General features: G+C 35.3%; 1 protein-coding gene across 5 annotated transcripts in view; it reads left to right on the plus strand.

Moving 5' to 3' along the window:
* Nucleotides 1-21,342, plus strand: part of SLC38A9 (solute carrier family 38 member 9) — a 110,999-nt gene that overhangs the window by 32,770 nt on the left and 56,887 nt on the right. For 2 of the 5 annotated variants that reach the window (XR_006890102.1, XM_046671487.1), the window contains exon 3: nucleotides 18,387-18,519. Coding sequence is in view for 4 of the 5 variants with exons in the window: in XM_046671487.1 (XP_046527443.1) it covers nucleotides 18,387-18,519 (133 nt within the window). In the remaining variant the exon portion in view is untranslated. Of the gene's footprint in view, nucleotides 1-16,448; nucleotides 16,551-18,258; nucleotides 18,520-21,342 lie in introns of all 5 variants that reach the window. The other 3 variants (XM_046671489.1, XM_046671490.1, XM_046671488.1) reach the window with 3 other exon arrangements.

Raw genomic sequence — 21,342 nt, forward strand, 5'->3', positions numbered from 1 at the left:
CCTTAAAGATAAAGGGAAGGAAAACATCAAAAATAACTGTAATCTTGTCATTTTAACCACAAATTCACAACAGAAAACAGAATAAGTTGTGACAACAATAACTTAGATGTGGAAGAGGAAAGGGATGGAACCTGCTTAGACTAAGGAAATAAGAGGCTATCAGAAAATGGACTATCTCATCTATGAGATCTTTTATATAAACTTCGTGGTAACCACTAAACAAAAAATCAGAACAGAGACACAAATGAAAATAGAAAATTGAGAAAACCATCAAAGAGAGCTACCAAACTGAATTGGCAGTCTGAAATACAGGGGATGAGAAACAAGAGAAATAGAGAACAACTGGAAAACAAGTGATAAAATGGCAGCGTTAAGCCTCATATATCAATAATTACTCTAAATGTAAACGGATTGAATTCTGCAATCAAAAGACACCAAGTTGCTGGATGGGTTAAAAAACAAGCCCCCACAATATGCTGCCTCCAGGAAACACATCTCAGCTCTACAGACAAATACAGGCTTAGAGTGAAGGGATGGAAGACAACACTCCAAGCCAAGACAAACAAAAGAAAGCAGGTGTTGTCATGCTTATATCAGACAAAGTAGACTTTGAGATAAAAAAGGCAATGAGAGACAAAGGGGGGTAGTACATAATGATAAAATGGACACTCCACCAAGAAGACATTACACTTATATATGCACCCTACACAGGAGCACCAAAGTACATAAAGCAACTATTAATTGGCATAAAGGGAGATATTAACAGCCACACGATAATAGTAGGGGGCCTTGACATCCCACTTATATTAATGGATAGATCATCAAGACAGAAAGTCAACAAGGAAATAGTGGAACTAAATGGAGAACCAGACCAGATGGACTTAATAGATACACGTAGAACACTCCATCCACAATCAACAGAATATATATTCTTCTCAAGTGCACATGAAACATTCTCAAAGGTAGACTGTATATTGGGAAACAAGGCAAGCCTCAATAAAGTCAAGAATATTGAAATCATACCAGGCATCTTTTACAAATCCTAATGCGATGAAACTAGAAATCAACTACAAGAAAAAAGCTGGGAAAGTGACAAACATGTGGAGACTAAACAATGTCTGCTGAACAACCAGTGGATCATTAAATAAATTAAAGGGGAAATCAAAAAATATCTGGAGACAAATGAAAATGAAAATGCACCATACCAACTCATACAGGATGCAGCAAAAGCGGTACTAAGAGGGAAATTCATAGCAATATAGGCCCATCTTAACAAACAAGAAAAATCTCAAATAACAATCTTAAACTACACCTAACAGAACTAGAAAAAGAACAGACAAAGCCCCAACTCAACAGGAGAGAAGTAATAAAAATTAGAGCAGAAATAAATGAAATTGAAACCAAAAAAATAGTAGAAAGGATCAATGAAACTAAGAGCTTGTTCTTTGAGAAGATAAACAAAATTGACAAACCCTTAGCTTGACTCGCTAAGAAAAAAAGAGAGAAGGCTCAAATAAATAAAATTAGAAATGAAAGAGCAGAAATTACAGTGGCTACCACAGTAATACAATGATTATAAGAGAATACTATGAAAAACTATATGCCAACAAGTTGGACAGTCTAGAAGAAATGGATAAATTCTTACTCATAAAACCTCCCAAAACTGAATCAAGAAGAAATAGAGAATCTGAATAGACCAATCATAAGAGATTGAAACAGTAATCAAAAGCATCCCCAAAAATAAAAGTCCAGGACCAGATGGCTTCTCTGGAGAATTTTACCAAATATTCAAAGAAGATTTAGTACCTATCCTTCTCAAACTATTCCAAAAAATTGAAGAAGACAGAACACTTCCTAACACATTTTACCAGGCGAACATCACCCTGTTCCCAAAGCTAGACAGGGACAACACAAAGAAGGAGAATTACAGGCCGCTATCGCTTATGATCATAGATGCAAAAATCTTCAACAAGATATTGGCAAACCAAATACGGCAATACATTAAAAGGATCGTACGCCATGATCAAGTGGGATTTACATGAGGGATGCAGGGATGGTTCAACATCTGCAAATTAATCAATGTGATATACCACATTAACAAAATGAAAAATAAAAACCATGTGGTCATCTCATTAGACACAAAAAAGGCATTTGACAAGATCCAACATCCATTTATGATTAAAAAAAAACTCTTAGAAAAATGGGTATAGAAGGAAAGTACCTCAACATAATAAAGGCCATATATGCCACACCCACAGCTGACATCATACTCAATGAGGAAAAACTGAAATCCATCCCTCTGAGAACAGGGACAAGACAAGTGTGCCCACTCTCTCCAGTCTTATTCAACACAGTACTAGAGGTTTTGGCCAGAGCAATTAGGCAAGAAAAAGAAATAAAAGGTATTCAAATTGGATAGGAAGGAAGAAGTGAAACCCTTGGTGTTTGCAGAGACATGATTTTATATAGAAAACCCTGAAGAATCCATTGGGAAACTATTAGAAATAATCAGCAACTACAGCAAAGTTGCAGGGTACAGAATCAACTCACGAAAATCAATTGCGTTTCTCACTCTGACAACAAACAAACAGAACTCAAGAATACAATCCCATTTACTATCACAGCAAAAAAATAAAATATCTAGGAATAAATTTAACCAAGGAGGTGAAAGACCTATACACTGAAAAGTATAAGATGTTATTGAAAGAAATCGATGATGACATAAAGAAATGGAATGATATTCCATGTACATGGATTGAAATAATAAACATAGTTAAAATGTCCATTCTACCTAAAGCAATCTACAGATTCAATGCAATCTCTATCAGAATCCCAATGACATTCTTCACAGAAATAGAACAAAGTATCCTAAAATTCTTATGGGGCAACAAAAGACCCCAAATAGCTAAAGCAATCCTGAGAAAAAAGAACAAAGCTGGAGGCGTCACACTCCCTGACTTCAAAATATACTACAAAGCTATAGTAATCAAAACAGCATGGTACTGGTACAAAAACAGGTGCACAGATCCATGGAACAGAATTGAAAGCCCAGAAATAAACCCGCAGATCTACAGGCAGCTAATCTTTGACAAAGGGACTGAGAACATAGGATGGAGAAGGAAAAGTCTCTTTAATAAATGGTGTTGGGAAACTGGACAGCCACATGCAAAAGAATGAATTATTTTATGTTTTGCCATACCCAAAAATTAACTCAAAATGGATTAAAGACTTGAAGGTACGATGTGAAAGCATAACACTCCTGGAAGAAAATATAGGCGGTACACTCTTTGACATCGGTCTTACAAGGATCTTTTCGAATACCATTTCTACTTGGACAAGGGAAACAAAAAATAAACAAGTGGGACTTCATCAGGCTAAAGAGCTTCTGCAAGGCAAAGGAAACCAGAAACAAAATGAAAACACAACCCACCAACTGGGAGAAAATATTTGCAAATCATCTATTCAACAAGGGGTTAATCTCCAAAAAATATAAAGTACTCATACAACTGAACAACAACAAAAAATAATCTGATCAAAAAATGGGCAGTGGAAATGAACAGACATTTTTCTAAACAAGATATACAGATAGCCAACAGGCACATTAAAAGATGTTCAACATCACTAGTTATTAGGGAAATGCAAATTAAAACTACAATGAGATGTCACCTTACACCTGTTGGAATAGGTATAATTACCAACACAAAAACTAACAAATGTTGGAGAGGATGTGGAGAAAAGGGAACCCTCATGCCCTGCTAGTGGAAATGCAAACTGGTGCAGCCACTCTGGAAAACAGTATGGAGAGTTCTCAAAAAATTAAAAATAGAAATATGGTTCGACCCAGCTATCCCATTACTGGATGTTTATCCAAAGAACTTGAAATCAGCGATTCAAAGAGACTTATGCACCCCTGTGTTCATTTCAGCATTATTCACAATAGCCAAGGCATGGAAGCAAACCAAGTGCCCATCAGTTGACGAATGGATAAAGAAGATGTGGTATATATATACAGCGGAATACTACTCAGCCATAAAATATACCAAGTCCTATTTGCAACATGGATGGACCTTGAGGATATTATGGTAAGTGAAATAAGCCAGACAGAGAAAGAAACACTGCATGATTTCACTCATGTGTAGAAGATAAACACATAGACAAAGAGAACAGATGAGTGGTTAGCAGAGGAGAAGAGGGTTGCGGGGTGGGCATAAGAGGTAAAGGGGCATATATATATGATGACTGACAAATAATAATGTACAACTGAAATTGCAGAATGTTATAAACTATTATGACCTAAATAACAAAATGTATTTCAAAAAGGGTTTTAGTGCAATGGTATAATTATTGCAAAAGCAATGAAATCAATTCCAAGTATACAACAAAAGAATTGAGACTCTTTTTAACAGACTTAAAACCAAATGTTTTAAGATTAATGGAGGCATATGAAATGCAGGGATCTTATTAAAACCCAATGGATGGCTGTAGCCTAATGATAAGGAATTGATGTTGTAAAAGTAACATTGAGATTATGTATCTTTGGCTTGCCTGTTATTTTTTAGTCTTAGTCTGAAATTGTCCCCAAAACTGTATTACATAACTTGTCTATGGCTTCTTATTTTAAGATTTCTTCTTGCAATCTATTCTCTATTCATTTGTCAGAAGATAGGATTTCTAAGGTCTTTTAAATGTTAGAAGATAAATGAATGCTTCAACATTTCAAGTTAGGAAGTACATTTTCTGTAAAGTAACATAGGAAAATACTTCGGTGCTATATTTATTTAAAAAAGAACATCATATTTGCAAGAACATCATACTTCATTTTTTTACTGCAATAGTTTATAATTTATCTTGGCATGTTATCATTACTGCAATTAAGGTTCTTTCTCTCTTTTATCATATTCATATCTGACCTGTTATTATTTATTCTAACACTGGTTTTTATAACACTCGTTTTTATATCTCTGCTTTTTTATTTTCCTATACTTCATATATAGAATAGCTTCTAATCTTCTTTTAAATCCTTGCTTATTCGTTATAAATTGATGAATCTTTTGTCTTCTTTATTCTATCTTTGAGTGTAGCTATGCCCAAGAATTAACGTATTAAAATTCATATTTTATTATGTTACTTTCATTTTGTTTCTCCTTTATTATAGTTAGAGAATAATTTTTATCTTTATGTCTATAGATAGATATATATTTTCCATTTTATTCCAGCTTTATTGAGATATAATCAATCTTTTAATTTTATTAAAGTTAGTAAGTTTGGGTGTTAAAAATAATTGCCTTAAAAAAGGGCATGGTTCTCAAACATTGCTAGTGGGATTGAAACATAGTATAGCCACTTTTGAAAAACAATTTGACAATTCTTCAAAATGTTAAATATAGAATTGTCATTTGACCCAACAATTCCACGCCAAGGTGTATACACCCAAGAGAATTGAAAACATATGTCCACACAAATAGGTATAAACAGTTTGTAATGTTCATACTAGACAAAAGTGGAAATAATCCAAATGTCAGTCAGTTGATGTTTACAATTAAAATGTGATATATCCATACAGTGGAATATTATTTGACCATAAAAAAGAAGCAAAGTAGCAGTATATGGTACAATATGTATGAACCTTGAAAACATTGTGCTGTGTGAAAGAAGCCACACAAAAAAGGTCTCATATTGTACTATTCAATTTGTATAAACTGTCTAATTTAGGTAAAATCATAGAGACAGAAAGGAAGTAGACTAATGGTTACCAGGGGCTGGAGAGAAGGGAGACTAGAGTCGAGAGTTTCCTTTGGGGGTGATGAAAATGTTCTAAAGTTGATTACGGTGATGGTTGCACAACTCTGAATGTACTAAAAACTACTGAATTGTAAATTATAAATGGGTAACTTTTATGGTATGTGAATTAATATCTTAATAAATCTGTTATTAAAAAATAAAAGAGGTGGGGTTGGCCCTGTGGCCGAGTGGTTAAGTTCACATGCTCTGCTTCAGCGGCCTAGGGTTTTACAGGTTCAGATCCTGGGCACGGACATAGCACTGCTCATCAAGCCATGCTGAGACGGCATCCCACATGCCACAACTAGAAGGACCCACAATTGAAAATATACAACTATGTACTGTGGGGCTTTGGGGAGTAAAAGGAAAAATACAATCTTTAAAAAAAGTTTTAAAAATAAAGGAAGGCATGGTGGACTTCTGCTTATGATAAGGGCAGATTAAGGAATTTGGACCAATCAACTGGCTAAGAATAACTAGAAAACTGACAAAATTTTTTTAAAGTCGACTTGAAGACATGGGAGAACTAATAAGACAATGAAGAAGAATGACATCTAGATCAAGAAGAAGAAGGAAACCCAGAAAGGGGTGTCACAGCATCTCCTCAAGGGTTTTTGGCAATTCTAGTTTATTAGCTGAGAGAACAATAAATCGAACACAGCTTTTGACAGCTTTACAAGGCTAGAGGGAGAAAAATTAGAATCCAGGTCTCACTAAAAGTAGACCCCATGCAAACTTTGGGTTGGAAGCCCTAAAGTCTATAAGCTTAGAAATATGAGTGAACTTGAAATAAAATGACCTCCTTGCAGGGACTGGAGCTCAACTTTAACTCATCTCAATCCCCAAAACTGGATTAAGATAATGTAGGATTGCTGGCTATCTCAAATTGGCTCCCAAAAGCAAGTGTAAACCTTTTCTAAAGAAAATAGTATTTTCTAGGCTTCAAATTATTTATACTATTTTCCGTATACAGATGGTCCCTGACTTATGATCATTTGACTTAGGATATTTTTGACTTTGCGATGGTGTAAAAGTGATACACATACAGTAGAAAGCGTATTTCAAATTTTGAATTTTGATCTTTTCCCTGGGCTAGTGATATGTGGTAGGATACTCTGCAGTGGGCTGCAGCTCCCAGTCAGCCACGTGATCGTGAGGGTAAACAACCAATACACTTATGACCGTCTGTACCCACACAACCATTCTGTTTTTCACTTTTAGTACAGTATTCAATAAATTACATGAGATATTCAATACTTTATTATAAAATAGGCTTTACGTTGGATGATTTTGCCAAACTGTAGGCTATTGTAAGTGTTCTGGGTATGTTTTAAGGTAGGCTGTGCTAATCTATGATGTTCAGTAGTTAGATGTACTAAATGCATTTTCAACTTACAAAGGGTTTATCAGGATGTGACCCCATCAAAGGTCAAGAAAGGGGGGCCAGCCCGGTGGCGAAGTGGTTAAGTTCACATGTTTCGCGTCAGTGGCCCAGGGTTAGCCCGTTCGGATCCCGGGTGCGGACATAGCACCACTTGGCAAGCCACGCTGTGGCAGGCGTCCCACATATAAAGGAGAGGAAGATGGGCATGGATGTTAGCTCAGGGCCAGTCTTCCTCAGCAAAAACAGGAGGATTGGCAGCAGATGTTAGCTCAGGACTAATCTTCCTCAAAAAAACAAAATAAAACCAAAGGTCCAGAAAGTTCTGTAGTGTGGAATTCCATAAGTACAATATCAAGTACTTAATCAAAAATAGCTAGGCATAAGAGGAGACAAGACAACATGATTAGAAATTAAGAGATTCAATACAAAATAGATAGAAGTGATCCAGATAATAGAGTTATCAGGAGCAGACTTTTAAAGAACTTTGTTTAATATGTTCAAGGAAATTGAAATAAGGTTGAGAATTTTGGCATTGGCTAGAAATATGAAAAAGAACCAAATTCATGGAAAATGTTTGTTGAATAAAAAAAGAATAAATGGAAATTTGGGAAATAAATCACAGTAACCTAGGATAAGAAATCAATCAACGACAATAACAAATGTTAGCAAGGATGTGGAACAGTGGGAATGCTCATACAGTACTAGAGTGAGTGTAAATTAGTACAATCATTTTGGAAAAGAATTTGTAATTATCTACTAACGTTGAGTATATAACAAGTTTGTAATCAATAGAAATGTGTGCACATTGCACCAAGAGACATGTACAAGAATATAGATTGCAATGTATGCATAGGAGCTCCAAACTGGAAATAAACCAGAAACCCATCAATAAGAATGGTTAAATAAATTGTATTTTCACATAATAAAATCTTACACAGCTATGAAAATGAACAAACTACAGCTACACACAAGAATATACATGAATCTCATAAAGATAATGTTGGCAAAAGAAGCTAGATGGAAAATGCATATCGTGTGATTCCACTTTATGTAAAGTTCAAAAGCAAGTAAAATTAATTGTGTGTATGTGTGCCTGCCTGCATGTATGTGGGTCTACACTCATTTGGAAATGCACTGAAACATTAGCTGATTATTTCTCCTGAATCTTTCCCTGAACCTCATGCCCCTGCAGCAAACCGAGAGTCCTTTGGCAGGGTCATCCAAGGATTTGAACTGCCATAAACTCTAGGAATCACAACTGAGGCTGAGAATGATATATAAGGGGAAAGTACCAGGTTTCAAGGAGTAGTAAAAAGTTTCATGATAAAAAATTGTCCGTAAGAATCACTGAAATGCCCCCCAAAAGCTATATTATAAGCGGTTTTCCATATTAGGAATTCTTTCTAAACATCACTTTAAAAAATATGTATTATTTAAATATATCATAATTTAATAATGTTTAAATATTAAGCTGTTTACAATTTTTAATTATTTTAAATGATGCTGTGATTAGCAGCTTTCTATATACCATATTTAGATTTCCTTCTAATAGAGTCTCAAAAGTATAATTATTAAAATAAAGGTTGTAAGCACAGTTAAGCCTCTTGATGCATATAGCCAAATTGTTTTCTAGAAAGACTATGCCGCCTTATACTCCTACCAGCAATGCATGACAGTTCCTATTTCAAAATCCCCTTTCTAGCACTATTTTCTTCTTTTTACCAAAATATCTCTTATATTTTGTTTATAAAACTTTCATATATGTAAAAGTTAGTTGATAAGGAGGCAGTTGGCAGGGCAAGTTTCATGTTGGACTCTTGCCTTTATCAGTCTAGTCTGTTATTCTGGGATTGGTCTGCTGAGTAACATACCGTACAACTAACAATGGATTTCTGTCAAGCTACTACAGTATTTGCCATCTGGGTTGAAAATATAGCCATTGTCACCTGAAAGACCGGTTTGTGTAGACCTTTTCTTTTTTTAAAGATTGGCACCTGAGCTAACAACTGTTGCCAATCTTTTTTTTTCTTTTTTCTTTTTCTCCCCAATCTCCCCAGTACATAGTTGTATATTTCAGTTGTGGGTCCTTCTAGTTGTGGCATGTGGAATGCTGCCTCAGCATGGCCTGATGAGTGGTGCCATGTCCGCACCCAGGATCTGAACCAGTGAAATCCTGGGCCACCAAAGCGGAGCACGCGAACTTAACCACTCGGCCACCGGGCTGGCCCTGTGTAGACCATTTGTTGCTAGTGTCTTTGCAGTGGCAGAGCAGAAGTTCTCTTAGCCCACCTGCCTTTCTTGAGAGCCATGATGAAAAATTCTAAGGCTTGATGTGTAGTATCCCTTTCTTAAGTTATGGGAAAAATAAGAAAGAGGCTCTTTGTCTTTGGTGATCTGTTTAAAAAGTAAATGAGTTTTGGTTTTGTGTTTTCAATTTCTAGATAACTGAATTAAGAAAACAAGGAAAGCAATTTTAATCATTTGAAGAATCATATATATTTAAAATAAGATTTATCTCAATATGTATACTTAATGAATTCTTTACCTTCTTTCATTACCTTTCCAGTTTTTAAGAAAAAGGAATTTTAGTTAAAATGCTGGCCTAGCATTTTTCTTCTTCTCTCCTATTTTTTTTTTTTTTAGTGGGGAATAGTTAGGTTATGAAACTGGAAATTTTAGAAACTGGAAATTTTATTTCTTTTCCAGAAATTCTTTTGGTAGATTTGTGTGAGAAGGAGAGTAATAATTGGCATGGCATTGCAGACCAAAGCCTACCCTTTATTTATAATTAAGACAAGCTCTTTATTTCAAAATATTAAGTTAATACTCTTTCTTTATTGCACTTAAGTAAATTGAGACAATTTGTGATTTATTTTGGCATTCTCATAAAGTGAATAAAAGGAGAGCTGCTTGGAAAACTGTGCCCTCTTGGGAATTTTTCCCACATTCCTAATCTTCCTTTGTGGAATGTCACTCACTATGTCTCATTTGGAACTGGGTTTTTTTTTTTTAGATAGAAGATAGGATGGGGTGGTGGTGTTACTGTTTTATATCAACCTAGAGAAAAACTGAACAACTGTTATGTTGGTATTTACTTACAGATGCTTCTAGTATCTTAACTTGTTTGAAATGTTCTTGGTGTTTATATAGTTCCATTAGCCTCATTTCACTACTGATACTCAAAACAAAACAAAGCAAAACCTTGCATTTCTGTTACTGATTATTTTGTAGCCATAAAAGAAGAGATTATTTGTTTTCAGGACAGTAAAATTAAAGTAATTTATGGATTTTTTAAAACCAAAATTTGAAAGCTTGAGTTTCATTTAAAGAATTTTGGAATTCATTCTTAGCAAAATCTGTATTTAATTAAGATACATGGGCCTGAGAATTAATATTCAGGTCATGTTCTTTGTCCACATGTCATTGATGAAGATGTTTACTTGCAGCTAAGTAACAGCTCAGAATTCTATAATAAAGGATCCATAACCTTCAACCAGGTGTTTATTAATATTTACTTTTTCGTCATACCACCCTTATCAGTTAAAAAAAAAAGTCTAAAAAAATTGAGACTGCATATATATATGTGTATTTGTGTGTGTATTCATTTGCAAATTACATACACATACTTGTATGCTTATGTACATTATAAAACATAATAGAAATTTCAAAATTATAAGATGTGATCTTGATAAAATTAACTTTTAATTTTATTAACAGTACATCAGAACTTTTGTTTTCACTTTATAATATTATCAATAACAATTAAATATGCTTTATTATTTTTGAAAACCTTATAAAACTTTGCCACATAGTAAGTGAAACTGATTTGAAGTTCATTTCAATCTCATCCAACAATTATGTGGAAGTTTTTGTTGAAATTTGCCTGGTAAATTTTCATCCTCCCTGGTGTCACTCAGTTCTTACATGTAGTGATTTTGGTATCCCCTGCTATTTTTAAAGTCCAAAATACTAGTGTGTTGGTTTAATACTGTTAATTTAGAAACAACCTTTCGCTTTGTTCACCTTTCTTGATTCTCTCTCCAGTCTATCCTCCAATCTCTCCTTCATTTCTGACACCCTCCTGGCTTTACTTTGCCATTCAATTCCAGCAGTCATCCCCAAAACACACCCCCCCCCCCAGAAGGGGAACAAAAGCATTGATTTAGAGAGAGCCTTCAGAAAGTGGCTTATCTCTTTGCTCAGGGAAGGGGAGGAGTTAATAGACAGAACCATCCTTCCCAGGTTAACTGGGAGAGAAATCAAAACTGCTATGACCCAGTAGGTTCTGGCCAGAGTGGAGGAGCTCCCTAGCGATCTGAAAGCCCACTTGAGGCGCACCAAGCGCTTCAGGAAGGTCCTGAAGTCTTTCTGGACCAATTACTTCAAAAGGGTCAGTTTGGAAGGTATCCTGGGCAGAAGGATACAAAGGGGAAAGAATCATTAGATATAATCATGTCTAATAATTTACATTAGAGTTATAACTTTTTAAGAAAAATTTTTTTATTTTTTATTTTTCCTTCTTCTCCCCAAAGTCCCCCAGTACATAGTTGTGTATTCTAGTTGTGGGTCCTTCTAGCTGTGGCATGTGGGACACCACCTCAGCATGGCCCAAGGAGTGGTGCCATGGATCTGGGCCCAGGATCCAAATGGGGGAAACCCTGGGCCAGCGAAGCGGAGTGCGCAAACTTAACCACTCGGCCACAGGGCCAGCCCTTAGAATTATAACTTTTGAATGTTTATTTTTATAAGTTGTTTTATTTGATGATTTATAATGTTTGTAAATTTCCGTATTTGAAATATGAGTGTTTAATTTCCCTGATTTTTAAACATTTTATATTCTGAACACTTTTTAGTGAAAATACTTGTATTAATACTTGTGTTACATGGAATGAATACCAAGATACTAGTGTTGTCATTTGCTTCATTATTACAATTGTTATTTTTTTTTTATGTTTAATACAGGTTCAAAGACCATTCACATTCTTTGTAAGTTCTTAAATGTTAGAAAATTTTTAATCTATGTGTATAAGATTGCAGGTATGAGTTTTTATTGGTGACAGACATCATTTTCAGCAATACGTGTAACAATGGAAACATTGATAGACATCTGTTATTAGCATATTCTCTGTACAACATGAGTTTTTTTTAAAGTAACTACTTTCTTAGTCATTGTTAAAATATCTTCTTTACCTTGAAAGGAGATAGATTAAGTATCTGGGGGCTTTTTGGCTTTTAATACGTGCTGTGTACCTATGTAGTATACTGTTGACAGCCACGTCATCATAAAAGAGGTCAACAAATTTGGAACAGTTGTCTTTTTATATAGGAAAAGTAGGTAACTCATATTTAAGTTTGACAAATCTTTAAGGTATTTTGCCACAAGATAACCAGCAAATTTCTGAATGGTACAAAAGATGTTTTGCTCCCTCTTGATCTCATTACTAAATTTTGAAGGAATATGTTAATTTGATTTTTTTTTGTTTTTTTATCACATGATATATGTATATATAGAAGAGTGCATAATACGTATGTACAATTTAAAAAATAATTATGAAGCTGACACTCATCTAACCAACACCAAGGTCCAGAAGTTAGCAGCACCCCAGAAGCTCCCCACGTGTCTTTCACCAAACACATCCCCCATCTTCCCTACAGATAACAACTCTCCTGACATTCTTGTGATCATTTCCTTACTTTTCTTCATAATTTATTGTCCTTGTATCCCTAAATACTGAATTCAGTTTTACCTGTTTTGTGTCTCGTGTAAAAGGAATCATACTGTATGCAGGGCTTTGTGGATTTTGTTCAGCACTGTAATTCTCATCCAAGCTGTGTGTAACTCTACTTTCATTCCAGTGGTTTCTAGCATTTTATTCTGTGAGTATCTGAAGTTTGTTTATCTGTTCTACTGTTGTTGGACATTTGGGATGTTTCTAGTGTGAGGCTCTTACAAATAATGTTTCCATGAAAATTCTTGCATGTATCTCCTGGCATACATGTACAAGAACTTTTCTAGGATTATGCCTGAGAATGGACTTGCTTGGTAGTAGTGTTTGTGCATATTCAACTTAACTAGATAATACCAGACTTTTCCACCGGGGTTATACCAATTTATATTCCCACTAGAATGTAAAAGGTTTCCATTGCTCTACCTCCTTAGCACTTGTTATTGTCAGATTTTAAAATTTTAGCCATTCTGATGAACATATTATCGTATCTCATTTTGTTTTTTTGCAAGAGGACGAGGTTGGCAACATGTTATTAATGATCACTAGTGGTAGGGTTATAGGTGATTTTTGTATTTTTTATGCTTTTTAAAGTATTTTCTAGAGAATTTACACTTAGCCCTTCAACTACCACTCCATTTCTCTCATTGCTCTTTACAGAAAATTCCTTGCAAAGATTATTTATACTCACCATACCCAATTTTTTCTTGAACCTGATTCAGACAGAGTTTTTCCCTTTTCACTCACTGGAACTACTCCTATCCAAGTCACCAACAGTCGTTTCATTGATCAGTCCTCATCTCATTTGACTTAGCAGTATCACTTGACACAATTAATCATTTTCTACTCCTGTAAACAGTCTTTAATTGGCTTGAAGATACCACACTAAATGAATTTTCTTACAGGTTGCTTCTTCTCATTTTGTATAGCGTTTAAGACCTTGATAACTCCTCCCGTCATTTCTCTCTCAAGTATTTATTTTTTAAATTTTAAGCCTACATGAAAGTTGAAAGCTTTATTCCCATAATTTATTAGCTTTTTTCCTGATTATAAAAGTAATAGAAGTTTTGATGGTCATACTATGGTTATATATGATGTCATCATTGGGTGAACCTGAGTCAGTATATGGGAACTCTCTGTACTATTTTTCCACCTTCTGTGTGAGTCTAAAATTATTTCATAATAAACTGTTTTTCTTAAAGCAATGCACCATATTATTCACCATACTTTATTTATTCACTGTATTTTGTTGAACTCCTACAATATGCCAGGTACTATTCTAGGCCCTGAGAATATAGTAGTTACCAAATTGAGAAAAGTCCCTGCCCTCATGGAGCTTATATTTACTGGAGGCACTCGATAATAAATAAATAAGAAGTATATATTATGTTAAATGGTATAAATGCTAGGGAGAGAATGAAAAGCAGAGAAGGTGTATAAGAAACAACAAGTGTAGACAGGAGGAGTTGAAATTTTAGATATGGTGACAAGGATAGCCAAATGCCTCATTGAGAAAGGGACAATTGAAGAAAGACTTGAAAGAAGTAAAGAAGCAAGTCATGCATATATTTAGGGGGAAGTCCTTCAGAGCCTTTGTGTTTACCTCAAATTAATAACAAAGGTCTTGAAGTAGGTGCTTGCTTGTCATGTTTCAGGAATGGTGAGGAACAGTTGAGGAGGCTAGTGTGAGGAGGCTAGTGTGGTAGGCAATGAAGTCCAAGAGATGGGATGCGGGAGGGGTGGCAGGGAGCAGTTTGACATATGAATCAGGAGTTCAAGCTGGAGATAATCGTTCGAGTGCTATCAGCATATACATTAGAGTTATGTGATTAGATGACTCCACCAAGAGATTGAGTATAGACAGAGAAGAGAAAATGTCTATGGGTTAAACTCTGAGTTACTCTGATATTTAAGTGTTGGGGGTTTCAGAAGGAATCAGCAAAGGAGCTGAGACTGAGGGTTCTTCCATTTAGGACTATATCCTTTATTGGCATATGAAGTCCTCCACGTAGTGGCCCAGGTTTAACTCATCTCTTACCACTTCTCTTTGTACTGCTTAGAGTTTTAAGAAATATATCATGCTGTCTCTCCTGGTTCTTTCTACATCCTTTTCCATTTCTCAAAACACTATTTCTTTCCTCCTTTTCCTCATCCCTGACTAACTCCTTTGTATCTTTTAGGATTCACCTCAACCGTAACTTCCCTAGTGGTCTGCCAGACGTCGTTTAGCTTCCCCTTCTATATGCCCTACACATGCCTAGCATCACATAACCTCTCTGCTCTTCCTTGCTCCCATTGTTGCTCATAAGCTCTTTCTTTTTCTATTTTTCTCTCTGGATTGGAATTGCTTATTTAGCTATCTCCTCCAATAGATTATGATCCTTGAGGTTCTATGTCCTATTCATCACTTAATGTTAGGCACTGTGTTTAATACTTGGTTGGTGCTTAAATAATATTTATTAAATTTGAGAACCAAAATAAATTAACTTGCCATAATAGAAAGAGAAGAGCCTTATATAGGCTCAGTCTTTGGAAACAGTGAGTAAAGTTGGAGTGTAGAGCAGAGTTTTTGTGAAAGAGGATGTTGTATAAGCATCGGGAAGCGAGAAACATGTCAGTAAGCCAGAGGTTACCAGTATTTTTCTTATAGCAGCAAGGAATTTCTAGGTGCAATGGCTTGATTAACATCTTTTCTGTCTTTTCTATTGAAAAGCTGCCTGGCAGACATACAGTGTTTTACCAAGCAGATAGAAACAAGCACAGTGGGTTCATTATTTTGAATGTTTACTTGCATAAGACTTGTATTTTTAATACTTGATTCACTTTTCATTTTTTAACAAACTACCCCAATCTGGCAGGTGTTTAAGTGCTTCAAGTTTCATAGGGATGTGAATAAAGGAAGAGTTTTAAGTCAAGGGTCTTCATATTGAGTGTGCACCTTCTTAAGGGTCATGGAATTGTTTTTAAGCTTCAGAGAAGCATAACTGGTTGGTAGAAGGGTGGAGACAGATCTAAAAGCCAGAAATTTTTAAGAAATTTAAGGAGTGGAACCTAGCAAAGGTGTTAGATGGAAATAAGGTTTCTTTGTTTAAGTGTATTAAATGAAAATATGAGGTTTTGAGTCACATTTTAAAGTATTTTTAAAATTTTGCTGAATGTTAAAAGCATTTTTTCTATAGCATGACCATAAATATTTATAAGGTGAGACAAATATAACTTCTACATGAAATATCATAAATTATTTTCAGTGTGGCACAGCTTAGCTACATTTCAAATGGGAAGTAACGTCAATAGGGAGTAGTCATGTGAAACTATTCAGAAGAAAAAGCGCAAGTTTCAAAAGTCTTTTATTCTGAATACTGTTCTCTGTATAGCATTAATTTAAAATGTGTTTTCAGATTCAACTAAAGTTCAATTTAGAAATAGAATTTATATTTTTTGCTCTCTTAGATGAAGGCTTAAGCACATGTTTCTAATAATTCAGTTAAAATATGCTGAGTTGTATACTTTTAAAGAGAATCTGTTTTGAAAAGATTCCAAAATATTTGTTTGAACAGGCACTCAGCATCTCGATGAAAAGTGTTGGAAAAGAAAAACTTTCAGAGTCATTCTGCTCTCAGAGTACCCAAGCCAACTCAACTGGTACAGTTAACGCTTCTGTAAGAGGCCAGGAGCCAAGAAATGTAGCACTTCCTGGACTGCTTTTCAGCAGGCCTTCAAGCCAACTTAGTGGTTGATATTAATATCATTGAATTTTCAGAGTAATAAGCTACAAGTAGAAAATCTACATCTCTTTCTATCAATATCATACTTATTAGTCTCTTTTAGTAATCCCTGATTAGCTTCAATCTCTATGTTGACATTAAAGCTATAATTCCTTGTTAAATTTTGTGGGGTATCATTCTTACAAAACAAGAAGGGAATGCCCTGTAGAGTACAACTTCAGGTATGATTAAACTGTCTCCTAGACTTAAATATTTTTACGTTGCTTTTTAGTACTACTGAGTGTCACAGTAGAGATGTAAATTATGTAGAACACCATAGTGCTTTGAGAGGCTTGGTAGTTATCTCAGGCTACCGAATTTATAAGTAGAGACAGTTTATTCAGCCTTTCATTTTCTGACCCTTTCATTTTCATTTCATCCCCTTGAGATTTATTGACACCACTTAATTCACTTAGCAATTATATGCTTAGTATAGATAGTATGTCATGTTGATCTCTGTATCCACATATTTGATCAAATAAGTGCTCTAATTAGATATTTGTTGGATTGAACTAGAAAGTACCTATCATATTTAGGTACTGTAGTGGAAAATAAATAATAAAGACTCAAAAATTCTGTTTGCTAACTAGTGAGACAAGAATAAATTTAACATCTATACTACCATTTCTCTAACATCACAGGGTTAGTTGGAAAATCAGCAGAAACCAAAATTTCAGTCATTTGGTTTTTCAAGTGCTTCCCACAAGATTAGATTAATGGTGTCTCTAGAAATGATGAACATCCTTTAGTAAATTTTAAGCTTCTTTCAGAACCATAAGTGTCAAGGAGTTATGTGGAATCAATAATAAATCTCCTTGCTTTTTTTCCCTTTATTGTTTGGATCTGTGTATAATCTAAAATAGCAAATTATATAAAATTTGGGGACACAGTATCATTTCTAACTTCAAGGGATCTAAGAATCAGCAGAGGAATGTAAGCCTTTCATACAACTCTGCCTGGTCTTTCCATTTGAGATAGTACATTACTGGAAGCTTAGAAAGCAAATGGAGTGAGTTTCAGGAAGGAACTGAAGGGGTTAATGACTGAAAATGATGATTGAAAACCAGAATCTGCAGTTGGTTGGGACATGGTTATGGGAAGGAAGCATATGCAAATAGTAGCACAATAGGGTATGTTACTGAAATCCAAGAAAAGTAGAATGAGGCAAAATATCTCTAGTGTCTTAATATTTCATTTGATAGTCCTTTGGATATGGTTCACAAGGAAAATGGTTGAGATCACTAATCCTTAGTATATGAACCAAGAAATAGGAATTCTGTTTATCATAGGAAGTAATTTTGCCCATAAAGAAGGAGTAGAAACTCTTTATTAGAGGAATATTTCTGTCTATAATTTCTGTGATTTAGTGCCAAAAGCTTTTTGAGAGAATATTCAAAGCTGTGTCTGTTTGATTGTTGAAAACTGACAGCTGCTGTATTTCTTTGTAATAACTGATTGAAGCTCTTTCTGTTATATCTCTTCTATTGCTAAATTCCTTAAATTTAAAAAAAATATATTTAAAGTAATAGTATTATGAAACAAAAGCTTTATTCTGTGGATTGGATAATACTTCTTTTGTGACATTTTCTTTTCCCACCAAAAGTGAGAAGTGAATGCCTTGCCTTGGTACATCCCATGTCTAATGGAGGACAAGAAGTTATTTTCTTCAATGGCTGACTTCCAGAATTTCTGGCTGAACATTCTTTGTCAAGTGTATATTCCCTTCTCTAGGCCTTTCTATATAGAGCCCACAAACATCGTCAATGTGAATGATGTCATTCAGAGGGTTAGCGACCATGCCTCTGCCATGAACAAGAGGATTCATTACTACAGCCGGCTCACCGCTCCTGCAGACAAGGCACTGGTAAGGGGCAAAGCATTGCTCATTGTCTAAGGTTAAGTTGAAATGAACAGTGAACAACATAAACCAGGGCAACTCCCAGTGGTTGAACTTCTGGCTGGCCGTATTCCCAGGGTGGCATCATGGAAAGTCAAAGATAGTAATTAAGACATGTTCTACGTCTCAGGCTAGTTCATTCTTATCTAGCCTGACATAGAGAGATCTGAAACAATTTCTCTATGTTAACAACAGCCAGAGATTTGTTGGATTAAGTTTTGCTAATCCCCAATCGTAAAAGCTCTGAGGAGGATAAACTACTCTTGAAGTAGTTTAGGTCGTTGACTAACAACATAAATGATAACAGGTTCTGGTTAGTCTGTTCAATTTTTAAGTTTGAAGCTACATGGGAAAAATGTTTTTAGAAATTTGCTACAGGAGTGGGACACTGAAATATATACATATATATATATATATATGATATTTTCCTATTTAGCAGTGTCCTTTTATAGATCAAAAACAAAGGTCAAAGGACAGCCACTAAACATTTTAGGCCTTGTGGGCCACATATTGTCACATGGTCTTCTTCATTTTTGTTTTATAATAACCAAAAATACAAAAGCTATTCTTAGCAAAGGGACTGTAAAAAATCAGGTTTAAGGCCAGATTTGGCCTGTGGGCCATAGTTTCTTGACTCCTTTTTTTTTTTTTTTCCAAGAAGATTAGCTCTGACCTAACATCTGCCAGCAATCCTCCTCTTTTTGCTGAGGAATACTGGCCCTGAGCAAACATCCATGCCCGTCTTCCTCTATTTTAGGTGAGGCACCTGCCACAGCGTGGCTTGGTGTGTAGGTCCGCATCTGGGATCTGAACCAGTGAACCCTGAGCCGCTGAAGCAGAACGTGTAAACTTAACTGCTGTGCCACCAGGCCAGCCCCCATAGTTTGTTGACTCTTGATCTTCTAAAATCTGTGTCATTATTTTAGGATTAAAAATATATAAGTAATTTGGTTGCTTATAAGAATTACCACATATAAGATAATCAGAAACTTGAAAGCTTAAAGAGAAATGGAAACATTCTGGAAGAAAAAAATAAATGATTTTTTTATAGGTAATAATAAAAAGGGAGAAGAGAACCAACATTCTTTAGATGCTTACTAAGGGACAAGAATTGAACTAGTCACTCGAACATAGATACCTTATTTTAAGCCTGTGAAGTAGTAGATCTCCTCTTGTATAGCCAAAGTAGAGACTTCCAAAATATTCTAGTGGCATAATTTTTTAACTTTTTCTTTCCCTAGGCCTTTACATTAGTGATTGTGGTAAAGTCTGAGTTCCATAAGAGAATTATCTAAGCCCTCTGGGTAGTAGAAGTAATCTGGTATCTCCAGATCTGGTTCCGACCTCCTAGAGCCTCTACTTGTAGAATCAAGCTTCAAAGATGCCAGCTGGGTCATTCTAGGCCTGACTGTGTTATGTGCCTGGAAGTTATCAGCATCGTACAGCAAGTTGAATTCCTTTTGTTAACTGAAAGTGAGATGACTCTAGTAAATCAAGTATAGAAACAGTGATCTAAAATTAACAATGACCTTTTTTAATGAACGTGTGTGTACATTCTCGCTTATTTTCTGAGAATCCCAAAATTATTTTTCCTGAAAGATTATTAAGGGAAGAACAATATGAATCCACAGGTCTCAGGTCTATACAGAGTTATAGCTTTTTATTTCTGAAAATTTCCCCATTTACCTTACTATTTTTATTCTAAAATGGGGAAGGGAAGAAAATGATTTGGCTGCCAACATCTCCTAGATCCTTGGTAATAAAAGTGTGGCCTGCACAGGCCAGCAGTATCAGCATCCCTGAGATCTTGTTAATAATGCAGAATTTCAGTCCTTACGCCAGACCTACTGAATCAAAATCTGTATTTTAGCAAGATTCCTTTGTGAATCACAGGAACATTCAAGCTTGGAAAGCACTGCTCTAGAGACCACTGTCAGAGTGTGAGACCCAATCCTCCAATTTTTCTGTATCTTCTAAGAATTTGCCACTTCTTATCCTCCAGCTTCTAATCCTGCCCTCTATAACTTTTGATTTTCTCTTTTTCTGAACTTGCTTTCCTAGCTGTTATGGTTTACCTCCTGCCTGATGCAGACATGATTCTGCCCCTTTTTTCTTCTAACTTTATGGCAGAAGACAACAGAATTCAGACCCAAGAGGATTGAGGGTAAAGAGAAAGCCGCGGACCCATTTCCGTATATGCTTTTTTATCTTTAGGAAATAGTTGTTTCCAAAGCCACACCAGACATAGCATTCAAGACATTCTTTGCCCACAAGACACCACCAATCATAGGCATAAAGAGAAAAGGACTTGACACTTTTTCTTTTTGTATCAGTCTATAACCTGTCTTCCTATTGAGGCCTAATGTTCCGTTACTTCCTTGAAGTCTTCCCTGACCTAGTCTCCATTATTGTTTTCATCATACAGTATACCATAGAATTGAACACTTAATTTTCATTCTATCTTATAGCCCTGTCTAATTGCTTTATATGTCTTTCAACTGGAATTTAAACTTCTTGAAGTTAGGAGCTGTATATCATTTTTTCTTGAACAGCTAGACCTAGCGCAAAGTTGTAGATGTACATAATAGGTGCTAAATGTAAAAAACTATTGATTTATACCAGTCAGCTCCTGTGTCTTTAACTACTATATGTAAAGATTACATACCCCTCAAAGGACTGTTCTCAGGGAGATAGGCAGAATTCCATCAGGAGGCTATATTTTTTTCCCTGTAGAATTAGGAAGAAATCTATGGGGGTAGATTAGGATCTCTCTGTGTGTAAAAAAACATG

Source organism: Equus quagga, chromosome 9 (genome assembly GCF_021613505.1).
Source record: "Equus quagga isolate Etosha38 chromosome 9, UCLA_HA_Equagga_1.0, whole genome shotgun sequence".
NCBI lineage: Eukaryota > Metazoa > Chordata > Mammalia > Perissodactyla > Equidae > Equus > Equus quagga.